Source organism: Phasianus colchicus, chromosome 1 (assembly GCF_987193195.1).
Source record: "Phasianus colchicus chromosome 1, bPhaCol1.hap1.1, whole genome shotgun sequence".
Lineage (NCBI taxonomy): Eukaryota > Metazoa > Chordata > Aves > Galliformes > Phasianidae > Phasianus > Phasianus colchicus.
The window spans coordinates 178,060,507-178,078,066 of NC_143436.1; the positions used below are offsets into that span (position 1 = coordinate 178,060,507).

At 39.2% G+C, this 17,560-nt stretch overlaps 1 protein-coding gene across 6 annotated transcripts in view; it reads left to right on the top strand.

The window, feature by feature from the left end:
* ATP8A2 (ATPase phospholipid transporting 8A2) overlaps positions 1 to 17,560 on the top strand; it is a 318,618-nt gene that overhangs the window by 198,712 nt on the left and 102,346 nt on the right. For all 6 annotated transcript variants that reach the window (XM_090133805.1, XM_090133804.1, XM_031615871.2 and 3 more), the window contains 3 exons: positions 10,211 to 10,285; positions 13,425 to 13,547; positions 14,613 to 14,691. In XM_090133805.1, the coding sequence (XP_089989931.1) occupies positions 10,211 to 10,285; positions 13,425 to 13,547; positions 14,613 to 14,691 (277 nt within the window). The remainder of the gene's footprint in view (positions 1 to 10,210; positions 10,286 to 13,424; positions 13,548 to 14,612; positions 14,692 to 17,560) is intronic.

Below are 17,560 nucleotides of genomic sequence, written 5' to 3' on the forward strand. Positions count from 1 at the left end.
AGTGGCAGGTGACGAGGTGTATAAGTTAGCTTTGGTTAAAAACTCATTTGCAAAACATTGTGTAGGTAAGAACTAGCTGGTGGCAAATATTGCCAGTCTGCCATGAAGTATGTCCTCTTCTTTTTGGAGAGTCTTTCAGAAAGAGAAACTCTCTCTGCTGCTTGCTTGCCGTGTTGGGTCAGGGTGTACAATTCTGTCCCAAAGCCAAATGTTCAGTTCAAGAGTCACAGAATTGCAGAATAGTAGGGGTTGAAAGGGACCTCAAGAGATCATTGAGTCTATCCCTCCTGCTAAAGCAGCTTCCCCACAGTAGGTCACACAGGTAACCTTTCAGGCGGATCTTGAATATCTCCACAGAAGGAGATGGACAGCTGTTTTAGTGCTCCGTCACCCTTACTGTAAAGGGTGTAACCACTTGTTAGTATGAAACTTACTGTGTACAAATTTTAGGGCATTACTCCTTGTCCTATCACTGCGTACCATCACAAAGAGCCTGGCCACATCCATTTCCCTCCCACCCCCCTTTGGATATAAACTTTAATCAGATCCTCCCTCTGTCTTCTTTTCCCCAGGCTGAACAGACCCAGGTTACTCAGCCTTTTCTTATACTGGGGATGCTCCAAACCCTTTACCATCTTTGTGGCCCTTTGCTGGACTCCTCCTAGGAGCTCCCTGTCTTTTTTTGACCTGGGGAGCCTTGAATTGGATACAGTATTCTAAATGTGGCCTCACCAGGGCAGAGAAATGTGAATTCATTTCTCCTGTGTGTGAACTCCTAGGATTTAATAATCTAAGATTTTTTTTTTAGTGTTTCATTTTCTTTGTACACAGCTTTATCAGAAGATATAGCACATGATTCAAAAGCATACTAAGAATTTCTTTTTATGTGTTGCAGTAAAGAAATCTAATCGCTTTTGAAAAGAAGTTCAAACATTATTTCTTTATAGTGAGAAGTACATCAGTGAGTAATTTGTCAGTGAAATGATTGCATGTGCTTAGTCTGCTGCATATTTTGGCAAAATATATATTTTGGATCTAAGTCTTCTAGCTTTAGCCAGTGTGTAAAGAAATAATTTTAGACTTAATTTACTAACGTTGCATTTAATTTTGACATGAGAGGAGTGGCAAGGAGAGCAGGAGAGTTGCCTTTTCTTACTAAATCTTGAGGTCTTTAGGTAAGTGATACCATGCTTAAAAAGAAAATGGTAAATCTTATCTATTTTAGTTTGCCCCAGTGACCAATAAAATGATTATATTAGAAAATAAAAATAGAATACATGTAAGATGATAGGTACTAGCAGGGAGCTTTTCAGATTACAGCATGTCCTGATAGTTTGGGGCTAGAAGGCTCATCTCTGTGCTGCAGTGCTAGTAGAACTGTGAGTAATGAAAAACGTGGGCTGCTTGTGGGATTACCACAGCAAAGGTTGACTGCTGTCAGTGTGACAGAAGGTGAGCTGTGGTTTCTGTAGTGCTCTGGTTTTCTGTCACCAATTTTGCTGTTTTCCTTGGGTTCCAAGCTGTCAGAAAACTTTATATAAACATCTTGGAAAAAGTAGCTTAATTCAAGGGCTTACAGACACTGAATTTTATTTCACAGGGAGAAAGGGGGGAAGCTTAGACTTGCAAGGGGAAATTGGCAGTTGATGTAGCTGTAATAGGGAATCCTGAGGGGCCTACAGTTGCAGACCTAAAATGACCTTGCTACTGAACTGCTCCTATACATTTAATTCAGCAGCTCTGCAGAAGGCTTCCTTTGTGATGACAAGGAAAGTAAGATCTCTGAACCCGCATTTGTACGGGTAGCATAAGGGACTCCTACAACTGAAAGTAAGAAGGAAAGGGATTGAAGTGAAGTGTCCTGTAAAATGAGAGTTGGAGAGTGACAGTCAAGGTCTCAGTCACCATCAGCTTTATTCAGTCAGTTAATTAAAGGAGTACTGGAAATGCATTTGGTCCATGAAATCATAAAATCATTTTGATTACTTATAAGACACTGCCTAGGTTCATGTCGATGACAGAAGAATACACCGTCGTATTCTAATTGCTTTAAATGAATATTGATCTCCCTATCACTTTTTAGCTTAGTGCCCTTTGCACTGCATGCAGATGTAAGTGAATGTAACTGTAAGTATACTGGGAAATTCTGCTCTTCATTAAGCTGCATGTAGGCTAAAAGGAAACTGCTAACAGCCCAGTCCTATGGGGAGAGGCAAGCTTACCCACCAACAATGAATTGAGTCTACTATCTCTTCCAGAATCCTGCTAGACAGAATATAAGAATATAAAATAATAGAGTAATGTAAAACAGACTTTTGCAAGGCAGAATGTAAGAATCTATATGGTCTTACAGAGCCCAGCAAGAGAAGAAAATGTGTAACAGCAGAGATTAAAGTCATCAGTCTAAGGATATTGTTTTGCTCAGTTCTCTGATTGTTGTTGTTACTGAATTTGGTCTGGTATTGGTGTGGTGTCTTCACTATCAAGAAGCCTTCAAGACTGTGTTGTTGCACAAACACTCTGCTGTATTAAAACATCAGTAATTAATAAATTATCCATTATATATGATGTTTCTCATCCAGATTAAGGGCAAAAGCAGAAGCATTTTCTTAATGAATTACAGCATTCTATGCTGTCCTTTCTCTAATTCAACTCTGCCTTCCTCCATCACTGTTCCATCCCTGAACAGTGCTCTCAGATTCAAAGTTGCAATACTATTGCAGGTACTACATGAGTCACCAGTTGGTTTGAGTTGTTCTTTTCAGCTAACTTGGCTGTGAAAAAGAGATACTGTATACTCAGGAAAAACAGGGAGCTTGCTTGTAAGGTCAGGGCTTGTATATATATGTACATGCTCCAGCTTGACCAAGGCAAGGAACATTCCACCAGTGTCTGAGATGCAGCTCTGCCAGGATACTGGTTCCTAGTCCGTGTATTTAAATGTTGGTTGTTTTGTGTTTGTTTGGTTGTTTTTTTTTTTTTACATTTCCCCTTTTCTCAAATAAATATATATATTTTAAAATGAATTAAAAAAAAAATTCAAATATTTCCTTCTGATTTCTGGAGCCGCAGTTGTGTCAAGGCCTTCTGGTCTTTGTATGTGCTTATTTCTGTACAGGATGTGCTGCAGTGCTTTATTACGTATGGCTCTGAGCTGATCTGCTTTGCTTGGGCTGCAGTGAGTCTTTTGTGTGTGGCCTGGTGTCAAGAACTTTGGTGTTTTTAGCCTTATTTTTGACGTGCAGTATTATCAGGCTTGACTCATGTTGGCATTCCGTTGGCATTTTGTTGCCCTAGAGCTGCTGGTTTGCCAATCTCTTCTATAGCAGTCTCTGCTTTCCTTCCCTCTCATTGACTTTACTAGCAGCATCCACAGTCTCCTAATCTTCTGTTTGAAATACTGCTTCCCTTTCTCTCTGACATGATTCTTGTTAATGTATTCAAAGTGCTTAGCAAAAATTTAGGTACTTAAGTTGCATGAAGCTGTTGACATTTCCTCAGATATTAATACAAATTGTTAAACTTGCAATTTTTATCCATTTATTTGAGCACGGTTTGTTTGAGAACAAATTAAGAGCAGAAAAGGCAAAGTAGTTCTTTCTTTTATCATTGGTTAAAGATACCACTTAGCTTCGGAAAAGCCATGGGGTCATTTAAAACCATGTAATAGCATGTCCTTATCTTTTTATGTGAGATGTGGGTCAATTACACAGTTCTGAAAGTTGTATCAGGACCAGTCTGGAGTGATTACATGCTGAGGAGATACAGTAATTTCTCATTAGTATGTGCCAAGCTATTAATACTCAGACTACACTATTCAGTCCCACAGTGAAGTGCAAGCAGTGATGGTTAGAGAAGTTGATTAGGCAGATCCAGGCAGTAGCAGGGGGAAAAAAAAGAATTTTATGTTAGTGAATTGGCTGTGACTGCAGTTGCTGACACATGTTCACATTAACAAACCTTTCCTTACAGCTGAAGGAGGGAGTGTTATGCTCCCTTGGTATGCTAAAGAAGGGAGTGGTAGGAGCAATGTTTACTTGGTGGAAGGCTGATGGCACTGGGAACCCATGGTTGGAGCTCCCATGGCTCTGCGGCTCCCAGCAGCCTGCTGTGATGTCTGCAGCCTGTGGTGCAGCCACTGAGCCACTTTAGGTCTAGAGTCAGTCTGTGAGTTCCATCACCTCTACGGTGTCTCATGTATACCTGATGAAGCTACCCTCGTGTAGCTGCAGCAGCTTTCTTGATAGCCCAGGAAACATAAGGGAAGCTGAAAAATTCAGAATAGAGCTGACTCTGTAAAGAAGAAATGTTCTGAGGGGCTATAATGTATAACCACATCTTTTGTCAAGTACAGCTGCCCTTCGGTAACACAAGCAGTTTCTAATAGTGCTATCTGAGGCTTGCTCCTGCAGCAATTAGTGCTGGAAGAATATGAAGTTCCTCCAACATTTAACACTAAGGGGTGGGAAAATATCCTGCCCTTCCTCTATACTCAGTTTCATCAGGCTAAATGAAATAAACCTCGGAACAAACCTGTCTGAGAGCTGTAATGGGCTGCCTGGTCATTTTGCCAACGATGGGAATACTGACTGCGTAAATGTTGCTGTAAGAGCCAGCCTTTATGTGTCCCAATGGCTAGTTCCTCTGGAGTGTGCTGCATGGTCATTTTTTGATGTGTGTCATTTGAGACAAGAGACAAAACTGCTAACTACTGGTGACCACTGAGTAGAAACATCCAGAGAGATTCGCTAATTCCTATTTAATTTTCAAGTCTTCAGAATTACTGTATTTCAGCTGCAAAATGCTTCTGGTGCCCCTCTGCTCCTGTCCTGCTCTGCACTCGCCTCTCCTGCTAAGTGTGAGGTGTTCTTCTGAGGAATGATGCTGACACAAGGCGTGTGGGTAAAGCAAAGCATGGCAGTAACACGTATGGGGAAGAAAAGCCAATTTTCTGCATGTGTTTCTTGAGTATGCAGGGAAAGATGAGGCTGATAAAGCTGTGTTTTTTACGATGCTGAAATATAAAATGTATTAGTAGTCAGCGATAGAAGAAATAACAGCTGTTCAGGCTTATTTAATAAATTAGTGTTTAAAACCAGGAAATCTCTGTTGTATTGGTTGTTTTGATATCAGTTTATCTGACTAAGCTTTGCAGTAAAAATGGATAGGTTTTTTTTTGTTGTAGTTTTTTTTTGTTGTTGTTTTTAATGAGAGCATTTTAATGAGCAGCATGCAGTTTTTAAAATAATTGTTAATACTTGGCAGAGAAGGTGGGAGATGATTCTAAGCTTAAAAGTCCACTTGTTTGGGTGCACAGGCCTAGGGGGAATGGTTTCAGTTGAAAATATAGATCTGTTTTCCACACACAGCTAATGGGGGAAATATTTCCTGGCAGACCGCGCAGGTCTCAGGCAGACATGCCTACTCTGTCAAATCTTATTATCAAGGCACTCTACCTATATTACAGAATTGGTGCTGTATCCTCTCTAATGAAGGGATTATTTTAAGGCCATGTGCATTTCAGCAGGAGTAAGAGCCTTGCATTGAGAGAGGCATCTGTAACGAGGGGTTTTTAATCAGGATACATTATTAATGAAGTGCACAGGAGACGCACAAACCTGCTTTATTAGGCTAACTGTAAATGAGCCCATTCGGTAAGAACGTGCAAAATGTGTGTGTGCTGAGAGAGGCTATTTTGAGAATTTAACTCATTTCTGAGTAGTAAAGGCATCCAGGCTGGCTGTAATTGGTGCCTGTGGCAATTGTTGATACCCTGACTACATTAGCTTTCCGTGCCCTTTAGCAGAATTGGGAAAACATTTCTAGTACTCGTTAAGCTGTCTATTATCAAGACATCATAAATATACACGTTTAGAGTGGATCGTTTTCTATCCCAGTGCCTTAGAGCACTTAAATAAATTAGTTCCTACTATTTCAAGTATTAATGTTGCGGTAATTATGCATGAAGCAATAATGCAATTAAAACTGCCTTCCAAGTCGCTCAAGTGGGAATATTTTTAGAAAATAATACTTGATCTTTTCTCAAAATACACTCCAGAGCAGGTGGATGGGCTGTGTGGCTCACAGTAATGGCAGTGCAAGACTGTTTTACCTCAGGATCCTCCGTTGCCTGCAGCTCAAGTCAATATTAACCAAGTATTACCATCTGTTGGCTTTTGTTGACCTCTGGAAGGAGGCAGCAGTCTGATTTCATTTTTTTTCTCCTCCTCTCTTTTTTTTTTTTTTCCTTCTCTAGTGGCAGAATGCCCACATCACAGCTGGCACACAGTGCTCCAGCAGCAGGGGGTTCATATTTAAACAATGCAGCCACACTTCAAGGTGGGAAACTTGGGCTGTTGTTCAGTTTGCTACATGTTCCACTTCCTTTATGTACAATGCCTGCTACTTTCAGATCTTTGCAATATCAGCTATAATAAATTGCAGTAAAATATCAGCTCGGCTTTCAGCCTTAGGTCTAAATTTCTTTACATTTAAATTGGACTTCTTGTTCCTTGGGAGAAAAATACATATCTTGTCGCTGAGTTACAAGTAAGCTTTTCCAGCCTTTTGGCAGTCAGGTAATAGTTAAAGGGGAAAGATTTCTTTTTTTCCAGCCAGAAAAGCAGTTTAATGACTTTGGGTCCGTGTGTTCATAGCAGCACTGTAGCTGAGCCCTGCAAACCCCTGGAGCTTGGCAAGCCCAGCAGACTTGGCAGGTTTTCCTGCCAGCTTACCAAGTCTGAGTCAAGCATGGGTTGTTGCAATTTTGAATCTATTTAGAATATTTTGTTAACAGGAATATTGAGGTGGAGGATTTTTTCCTTTGCTGACCTTAAAGAATACCACCTCTCTGCAAACAGCTGCTTAAACTACATGTACCAATTTATGACTTGTGCTAAATGCAAAATAAGTGTGTATTTTATGCAGAGTATCTGATTTGTTGCTCTTGACATGAAGGTACGAAGGAAGTGCACAACATTCTTTCCGTTGTTGGGCATTGGATAATGTGAAGGTCTGGTGGAGACAAGCATAGCTGTTACTTTTTCAGTTTTCTCTCTTTTTGGGAGCACAGTGCAGGCTGGTGTGGGGAGGAATGGGGAATGAACTCACTTCTAATTTTCACCTGTGTGGATCCTGCCAAAAGGAAAACAAATTCAGATTTTGAAATTGGTGAATGTTTATGTTGCTGACAGTTCTTGCCCAGCAAAATCATAGCAGTCCCGAAATAAGGACAGTGCTTTTCTGCAGAAAATTCATACAAGGTTAAAGCAAAGTTCAGAAGACTAAAGATCGTGGCACTTAAATACTTAATTACCACAGTCAGAAACATCCACCTCGTTATTCTTGTACTGTGACTGATGAATCTCTGGGGCTTTTTAGCACCGTCTTTAATGAATTCTGTGTCACCCAGTTGTGGTAGGATAGCTACTTTGTTAGTTAGAAGAAATGGGCTTGTGGAGAGGATATCTTTCACTCGTACTTCCAACAGTCCATATACTGCTTTGTAAGACATTTTAATAGCTTGGCTTTCTCCAAGTTTTACATAATTGTATATTCACTTCATTACTGCTAATATTTTTATGGGAAATGTGAATGAAATATAATAACTTTGCCTGGTTTGGGGCTCATTTCCTATCTATGAGCCAGCTACAGCAAGTCTGACTGCTTTATTTCACCCACCCAATGGAAAATCAAGGATGTCTGTTGCTAGAGGACTACCTGTAAAAGGCTATGGCTTCATACAGCAGTGATATCCAAAGTACCATGAGCCAGTGTCATGAAAGGCCTCAGTGTTGATCACTAATCCTCAGAAGTTCTGTTTTGCCTGGTGGGATCTAGAAGACTGAGCAGAGCATGGGCTGAGGATGCCAGATAGGCTGTCAGGCTTTTGGTTTGTGAGCTACTGAAGTTTCTTATATTGGTACATTTATTCATCACAGAATCATAGAATGGCCTGGGTTGAAAAGGACCACAATGATCACTGAATTTCAACCCCCCTGCTATGCGTAGGGCTGCCAACCAGCAGACCAGGCTGCCCAGAGCCACATCCAGCCTGGCCTTGAATGCCTCCAGGGATGGGGCATCCACAGCCTCCTTGGGCAACCTGTTCCAGTGTGTCACCACCCTCTGTGTGAAAAACTTCCTCCTGATACCTAACCTAAACCTCCCCTGTCTCATTTTAAAACCATTCCCCCTTGTCCTATTACAATCCACCCTCATAAACAGTCATTCTCCCTCCTGTTTATACGCTCCTTTCAAATACTGGAGGGCCACAATGAGGTCTCCCACATTCATTCATGCTTGCAGTAAACTGCAAGAGGCCTGGATGATCACTGCTAAATACTGAGGAGGAAGCTTGTCTGAAGCTCGGATTCTTGCCAGGAGAAGCTGCCCTCAAGTTCCTTTCCTGCAAGCTCCGAAAGACTTTTTGTTTCCCAAGACCTTTCATAGCTTTCATTTAAAGAAAGAGGCATGCAGTTAGTTAAAACTCCCCCTGTCTGAGTGACAATGGTCAGCATGCTGCTTTGGGCCATTAGTTGGGTCCGGAGAGTGGTGACCACTCCATGTACTGGTGGTGGAAGTAAAAATGATGATAAAAGGTAGGAGTGTAAAATATGTTTTTCTTCTGTCCTTTTCTCTGGACAGACCTGGAGGGATGAAGATTTAACCTTATTTAATTTAAATTCACGTATGATTGACAACATGAATGTTAGAGGAAATTGAATTTTAGGAGTTCGGTATACATTTTTGTAGTTTATACAAGACTGATGTATTTCAACTAACTGGAAATAGAATGCAACTGATGGGTTTTTTCGATCTTGTCAATATTTAAATCTTCCCTTAAGTTGCCTCTATCTCATGCTGAAGAGTCCCAGTCTACTTAAGTACCAGATTCATGAAAGCATTTGCAGGTCTTGATGCAGTCTCCTTACCTTCTATTTCTTGGTTATTCTATATCCCTTTTGAGAGAGAGCAGAGAAGAGAACAAATGGTACACAGTTATATAAATCCTATCTGAGTTATTTTGCATGGGCACTCCTATTATACAAATTACAAATGAACCAGAGAATAAATGATGCTGGCAGGAGAGTGCTGCTATATCACTGATAGAACTGTGCCATGGACTGTCGGGCAATGAAATGTAAAAATAGCAAAGTAAACATAAGATAAAATATGTTAAAAATGGTGGTGTTTGAACTGTAATTTTCAACTAAATGTCGTAGTACGTGGGTTAAGCTCAAATGGGCTTTGAAAGGGACAATAATCACAAATTCAGAGTGCTCCTTTGACAGATAAATGCAATGTTTCACATCCCTTGGGAAAGGGCAGTTCTTTCCCTTCTTCTTCTTTCCTTAGCCTTTCAATGTCCAACTCTGTGTTGGGCCCAACTTAGTAAAGCATTTCTTATTTTAAAAAGCTGCTGCTTCAAAAGTAGAATTAAGCAAGTAGGTCCACTTAATTTCTGGAAAGAATTGACTTACACAGTGCTGCATATAGCATTCTTCTGGCATTGTGGTGTTAGAGTTATCTCAGAAGGGAGCTCAGAGGCCAACCATCCAGCCCTTGATTTAAAGCAGGGTTAGTGCTGAGTTTGAACCATGTTGCTCAGGACTCTTCAGCTCTATTTCACATGAAAGGGTGGAGACTTAAAAGAATCTTTGGGCAACTTCTTCCATTGTTTAATTCTTAATTTATGTTTATTAAATAACAATTACTATCATGCAGACAATAAAATTATAATAACGTAACTGAATCAGGACCTCTAATTCTGGGTCTGTAACTAAAACAGAACACAAGTCAAACAGAGCATCCATCACAAGACAGCTAACGTGAAAATTCTGATATTTGGCTCTGGTAGAATCTAGGTTAGCTTGTGGCTCGAAGCACGTTATTTTGCCAGTAGTAAGACTTTAGAAATATTTTGAGGCCTTTTTTTTTTTTTTTTTTTTAGAGTAATAATTCATACACAGTAAATTGTTCCATCACCTGAGTATTTTATTTTAAACAAGCAGTACTCTGGCAATATTTAAAATTAAGATTTTGAAAGAGAATAACTTCCTGGCACTGCTGATAATTATTTTTAAAGCATGACAAGCAGCTGTCTCCAGATGGTGGTCTGTGTTCCATATCCTCCTCCTCTACTGTAGATGGAAACGTTTACTGCAGTAGTAATCTGAAGCTTCTTCTAACCTGTCTTTCTTTGTTTCAGCTTTGGTTTGCTTTCGTTAATGGATTCTCTGGGCAGATTTTATTTGAGCGATGGTGCATTGGTCTGTACAATGTGGTAAGTGCTACATGTTTTGAATTGGTATTGCTTGGGATGTGTGTTAGCGTGCTCTGTCCCATCTCTCCTAGGAAACAATCTAAGTGTATGCCAGGAAATTAATTAATTTGTGAATTAATTTGTAAAAGCCATTTTGATCCACCCTGAGCTATAGAAAGAAAAACATACTGAATGCTGTTTTTAATCACAAAAATAAATTTTGAAAAATAAATTTTGAAAAATGCCCTTAATGCATAAGTGCTTAGCCTAGTATAACTTCAGTAAAACTGGAGCTTTTAGATGTAGTTTAATTTTCTCTTTGAAAGCATCTTTAGTCTCTTGTACTGAGATACTTGTACTGACTGCTAATATTCAAAATAGATCTTAGCCTTTGTGTTTTTATTTTCTTACCTCTTCATAATACGTTACTGTCCCAGTGATTTTGGTCCATGCAAAAACATATTGAAGCATTTACTGATATATAGTTAGTAAATACAGAAGACTTCCTCTCAGATCTTGTAAGAATTAGATGCTCAGTGAAGCATCGCGCACTCTGTACTGAGTCAGTACAGAACTGGAAGCAGCACGTTGTGTAACCAGTGTTCCTCACCTTAACCAAGTGCAGGACGTATTGGTCTGGGAGTGCTTTCAGCTTTTAGCTGTGCTTTTCAGGGTCCCACACTGTATCGTGTGATTTTATCACTCTAATCAATAACTTTTATCCGATTAAAGCCTGGAAGATCTCTGGGGCCATGTTTTGCTGCATGCCATTGGCTTGTTGTGGTCTTCTTAATAGAGTGTTATATTTGTAATGTTACTGATGGCTGGATGCATAAGCTACTAGGACACTTTGTCAGTGTTGAAAAATCCTCTGCATTTCTCTTTAGAGGGAAGAAATTAATTATTTTATCAGACTCTTTCTAAATATATGGAAATACAGAAAAAGCCAGCAAATTATCTCTATCACCAAGTAGTATTAATGGAAACACTTCTGTCACATTTCTCTAATCTTAAAAATGATGGCACAAACCCTCATATGCTCTAAGATTTCATACTCTCCATGGAAGGCATTAATTCAGGGATTTTCCATTTCCTCTTCACCCTTATTTCCTCTCTATTGCACAGTCTGTCATTCATGGTTAGATATTTGCATCTATTATCTTTAAACCTAGTTTGATGGATCTACCTACCCTACATTTAAAGCTCATGGATGAGGCTCATCTTAGAGAATCAGTAGAGTATAAATTAATCCTTGTTTCATAAGGCCACTATTTTCTAAAAGTAGAACTGGTCCCAGAGAATCGCAGAGAATCAAATGCTGGTGGGGTATTAAGGGCTTCCACGATTTAAAGGGGTTAAGGTAGATTTTTAAACAGATTTTTAACTCTTCTGTTCTTTTCTGTGTTAATTAACCCCCTGTTTCATGCAATCTCATTAAGTGTAGGAAATCTTACTAGCATTGTGGTTCCAGCACTTATAGAATCATAGATTCATTTGAATCAGAAGGGACCCTTAAAGATCATCTAGTCCAGCTCCCCTGCAATGAGCAGGCACATCTACAGCTAGATCACATTTATACTGGTTTATGCTGATTCATATGATAGGATTAGTGTTAGGGCTGCAGAGAATGGCCTCAAATTGTGCCAGGGAAGTTCTGTTGGATATTAAGAAAAACTTCATCTCTGGAAGAATGGTGAGGTGTTGGAATGGGCTGCCCAGGGAGGTGGTGGAGTCACCCTCCCTGGAGGTGTTTAAGAAACGTTTAGATGTGATACAAAGGGACATGGTTTAGTGGGGAAATCATGGTGGACGGTTGGACTGGATGATCTTGGAGGTCCAACCTTGGTGATTCTATGATTCTATATTGGAGGCCTCCTTTCAAATAAAAAAAAAAAAAAAAAGGCAAAAAAAACAAACAAAAAAACCAACTCAAACCACCTCTCCAATACTGTCTTGATTGAATTGAAAAGTGTCCCAAGAAACATAAAAAAATTAGGGAATTATCTTAAAGGTATATGAGAACGTGTTGTGTTCTGGACTACATTGGACCAGTGATCTTAGTTCTAGCTCTGCCCACCAATAGTTTAACGATCTGATTTATCACTCTTTAGCAAAAGAAGTTAGGTCCAGGAATGGAACAATTGCTTCTTGCTGGTGTCTGGTCCTCCTTGTTGTCTTTTGTCTGCTCTCCAACTGCCAGCTCCTTGCTGGTAGGAAACAGCCCCGTTTTCACAAAACTGAAACACATGCAAGAGACAGTTCTTAACACGAAGCTGCTAACTGAACTCTTCTCAAACTGTTAAATGTGCATATATATGTAGGGGTTAGAAATTAATTTTCAGATACAAACAGTGTAAATTTATGTGGCTAAAGTTTAGCCTTCGGGCATGCATACTGGTGGCATTTTCACTGTGTGACAGCAGACATGCATCCCTGAGGTGGCTTTAAATACACTGCCTCGGATCCTGGAAACACTTGAAGAAGAATGATGTGGGACCCAGTAGAGGCTGACTTGCTGTGATTCTGGCAGAGTTCTGCTGCCTTTCCTGGAAAATTTCCAAGTCTTGGTTACCTCTAAGCAGTCAGAATAGGGACACACAGAATGGTTAATTTGTTCCTATCAGGACATAACTGGCTGGAGAATTCCTGAAGTACTACAACAGAGAATGGCCATTGTTTTTCAGTGTATTTTTAATGTGACATCCACATTTGCTTTGTTCATAAACTTAGCTTTGGTCAAACATCTTGTATATTTAATTATGCTTACAAATGTGGCTGTATTTGAACTCATTTCTTCAAAGCTTTTTTGAAAAAGTACATTCTGTTTTTCCTTTGCACTCTGTTGAGACCTACCCTCCCTAGATGAGCTGCTGCATCAGAGGCTACTGATGGCTAATTTCTTGAATGTAAGCTGCTCGGTTAGTAGCACCAATTTTCATTTGTGCTTCTTTTCTTTGTAAGTCAATATTTGAGAGTTACAGACTTCTGAAATTCATGCATGGATTTGTTTGGACATTTGAAAATTACGTCAACGCACCAGTTGGTAATGCATCTTCAGTGAAGTGTCTGGGAATGTTGCTGTTCACCACATACTGAAATATTATCAGGGATCCACTTAAAACTCATAGCCGTTTTTAACGAGCATTTGCTTGCTTTGCAGATTTTCACAGCATTGCCACCCTTCACTCTGGGAATTTTTGAACGATCGTGTACTCAAGATAGCATGCTTAGATTTCCACAGCTATACAAAATTACTCAGAATGCAGATGGGTTCAACACAAGGGTAAGGGAACAAGCATCTGTTTCTTTAAGAACAACATGAACATTTTTATTTCCAGGTCTATTTCATCACAAAATAATTTATTCCCCACTGTCACTTCTGTTTTATACTACGATATTGCAACAAGATTGTTGTTTTCAAAGGGATTGTGTTTCATTTTAAAAAAGAACAACAACAAAACAGTTTGTTTTCAAGTGAGGATTTTCAGAAGTGGCTTCAACTGAAACTTGTCGTGAAGTATCTATGAACTGTGATTTCAAGAAATCATTTGTATCTGAATATGATCTTTTAATTCACACCTACTAAAAAATGGTTACCTTACCATTTTTGTAGAAACTAGGTGACTTCATCCACATTTATTTAATATAGAGGTTGTCATAACACTTCCTTCTAGAGAGCTTTTTCACCGTTAATCTGTTCCTCTCCATTATTAGAGAAAATAAAAATTGGAAATTAAAAATTGATTTATTTTGACTTTAACTTTTGAAAAATGCATTTTATTTTGTTTTGCTATTTTACATACCAGAAAGTGCCAGCACTGGAATTCTGTGTTTATTCCATAACAGGCACATTTAAACGTACTTCTGAGTCAGGGCGGCTGTAAGACTGCTTTGATTAGAGAGGAGGAAGAATTTTGTTGAGCGTATAAAGCTCTACTTTGTGCAAAACTGCTCTATCTGTAAGTTTAAGAATTGCAGAGCATAGAAAGTATTTGCCCATTAAAAGAAAATAGAACACTTCATGGTATAGAATCAGTCTTTTAAAATCTTTCTTTGAGATAATTAAAGAAAGGTGACTCCATCTGCTGTATTTTGATAAAGATCTTAAGTTGCAAGTCTGCTTGCCTGTTACATTTTAACTGGTTAGAATAAAACTGTCCAACTGGACCAGTGTTTTCTTGTGACAGAGCAGAAATTGTAGGAGGAAATGGATCTTAGGAAAGTTTAGGTATTTCACTTCAGGAAAAATATCGTCTGACTCTAAACTACACAATGAAGCATTTGTTGGGAGTTAGAGAAAGGTCAAGAGTTTTGGACTTTACTGATGACTTGGTTTGTTTTCCCTCAGGTTTTCTGGGGTCACTGCATCAATGCCCTGATCCATTCCATCATTCTCTTCTGGTTTCCACTGAAAGTACTGGAGCACGGTAACAGCTTCATTATTTCTTATGCCAGTAACTGATGTTCAGTCTTACAGAGCCAATGTGTTTGCAGAGTTGGAGGTTGTAACAAGTTCTAAGGAAATAATGTTGACAGTTCAATAGACTCTAACTGCTGTTCTTGGCCAGTTATCTGGCGGCTTCCTGAGTTTATTCCTATTTAACTTAATTATTGTTCATGTAACGACTTTAATACTTAAGAAATTAAAGTACTGTTTTGCCAGAGTCTTAATCAAACACTAAAAAGTTCTGTACAACACCTGATTTTTTTTAGTGATGTGTTTAGACTTCAGCGTTTTACTGTATGTTTTTGCAATGGTTGTTAAAGCAGCTGGTAGCTGTATTACAAGAATTTGTTTTATCTTTCTGGATCTTTCCCATTCCATAATGCAGTACTGTAAAATATAAAGTGAAAGAATGAGATTTCACTATCACTGAAGTCTGTGGTAGAAGTGAATTGCCTGGATTGGAAAAGATCAGATAGTGAGTCAGATATTAGGAAAACAAGACTTTTTTGTATGAACTAAGTTTACTAAGACTTGCTTTCTCTGAAATGTAGTGCAACTGCACAGTATTTCAGGGAACAGTAAATCGCATGCAGTTCCTACTTAGATTTGTTATATAATTGTGTGGGCAGAGAAAACATGGGAAGTTCGTTTTACTGTATTAAGAAATGGGACAAGATCAGATGCAGAATTTGGGGGAAGTATTTATCAAAACATGAGTTTTTCAAAACAAACACTTATCTAGAAACACTGATTTCAAAATCCTTCAGCTTGAGGATGGATTAATTGGAGAGAAGGTAAAAGAAAAGGAAGATGAATGCTCACATCAAAGGGGCATGATGGTGGAAATATGGAGGAGGCAGGTTCATGTTTCTCTTTACCTGGTTCAGTAAAACTTCAGTGTCATATCCTCAGTGACAACTTCACACAGTGTGTGACAGACCGTACAAGAAGACCTCCCTTTCCTCTGTGGGCTGAGAGCTCTGTTTCAGTGTAGGGGGAGAGAGGTTGTTTTTGTTTCATTGGTCTTTGTTTTGCTTTGGGGGGTCTGAGGTTGTTCTGTTTCACTGTTTTTATGGGAAATGTTAATCCTGAATAGCTCCTCTTTAAATCCAACTTAAGCTGTTCTGGGCTGATGTCTTTAATAGTTGCAGGCAATGATTTCTGTTTCAGTCTTCCATAAATAGTTTTCTGACTCTTCAGTTCCTAAATAGATACTACACTTTTGCTTCAAACAGCTGGAATGGTAAGACTGAAATAGTCACCTGATCACATGGTAACTCACTTTCTCAGATAATTTCAATAGGTTGCTTAGCTTGCTTTTCAGAGAGGAACGAATAGTGGATTTTCAAGTTTCTCTGTATTTCTAAGTAAAAGAAATGCCAGTGTCATAGACAAAAGTGCACCATTCTCACTGGGTTGTTTTTTAACCTCCCGAGTTCCTTAGAATCTGAAGTGCACGTGTTCAGTGAATGGACACTTGTATGGCTTTAGAAATATGTGTTCACTGAACATCTGTCTGTTCTTGTTAACAGAAATATCATTCCTTTCAGGACTGCTTAGCCTCCTGACGTGGAAGGTTATGGAAAACTCTGGAAAAAAAAATTCAGTACATTGTCACATTACAATGTAACTTTAAAAAAAAAATGAGACTTGCAGCAAATTTTACTCCATTACTCAAATGTGCACTGTGGTGTGCTAGAGCAATATACTGTCAGACTCATTAGATGAATTTATTATAGAGCTATCAAAACAGGTAAGATTTTTGGCATCCCTCTTTGTCAATAAACTGAGACGTTTGGCATCACCAGATTCTAAGGATTTATGGGATGTGGAAGGCTCCATTCTCTCATGCTCTTTGCCTTTTTTGTTGACACTAGAGCAAAGAGACTGCTAAAACTTTGTGTATTTGTGAATGATACAATAAATTTCTGAGGCCACAGAGTACCAGGAGAAAAAATGGGCTGATAGAGATGCCCGTGGCTGAAGATCAAACCTATTGCTGAGCAAACTGGATCAGGTTTTTGATCTTGTTCTGCTGTTTGTAATTAGTATATCTATTGCTATTTCATAGTAGTTTGGGTTCAAATGGAAAGAAAAGCCACAACATAGAATCGGTGACTTCCAGAAGATATTCAGAATCTGTCAGTTGTTCAGAGAAAAACACATGCAGCAATTATAGAAGCAAACCCTCACGAGTAGCTTGGGCAGCTGCACTGTCTGAACCTTTTACCCATTTGCTGGACAGAGTCTTTACCAGAGGTCATGCTGTCAGGGGCTCTTCTCTGTAGATTTCAAGATTCTGGAGACGTGCTTTACAAGAACACAGTTAACTAAGTAGGTGACCCTGGTTTTACAATGTCAGATCCAGTTTTGCAAATAAACCTAGCTAAGTGGTACCCTCATAGTAGAAGCACTGTACTAGGCAGTATGTGTTTAGGAACAAGTCCAAGGGTTTTATCTTAAGCCTTTTTCATCCCTGCTGTTTGTGTATTTCTTTAGCAGTTGTCTTAAAACCTGTGAAAATACCAGTACTTACCATGCTTGTGTAATGCTTGCAGGTTCCTATGAGTATGAGTTCATCTGGCATTAGTGTAGCTGTTGAGTGTGCTTTCGTGGTGTTCCGGTTTTATTCAGCATGGGCTAAGAAAGACTAAACAGACATTTGAAGCACTGCCAAGGTTGGCACTTGCAAGTGATAGATTAACATGTACTTACCTTTCTGTGCACTTGTCTAAGAGAGAGCGTGCTGAGGGACTGAATGCTGCTCAGTTACTGAATTAATCTCCAGTGAGGTGTCTGCAAAAGATCAATCTACGTACACAACTTTACTTCAGCACAGATCAAGTCTT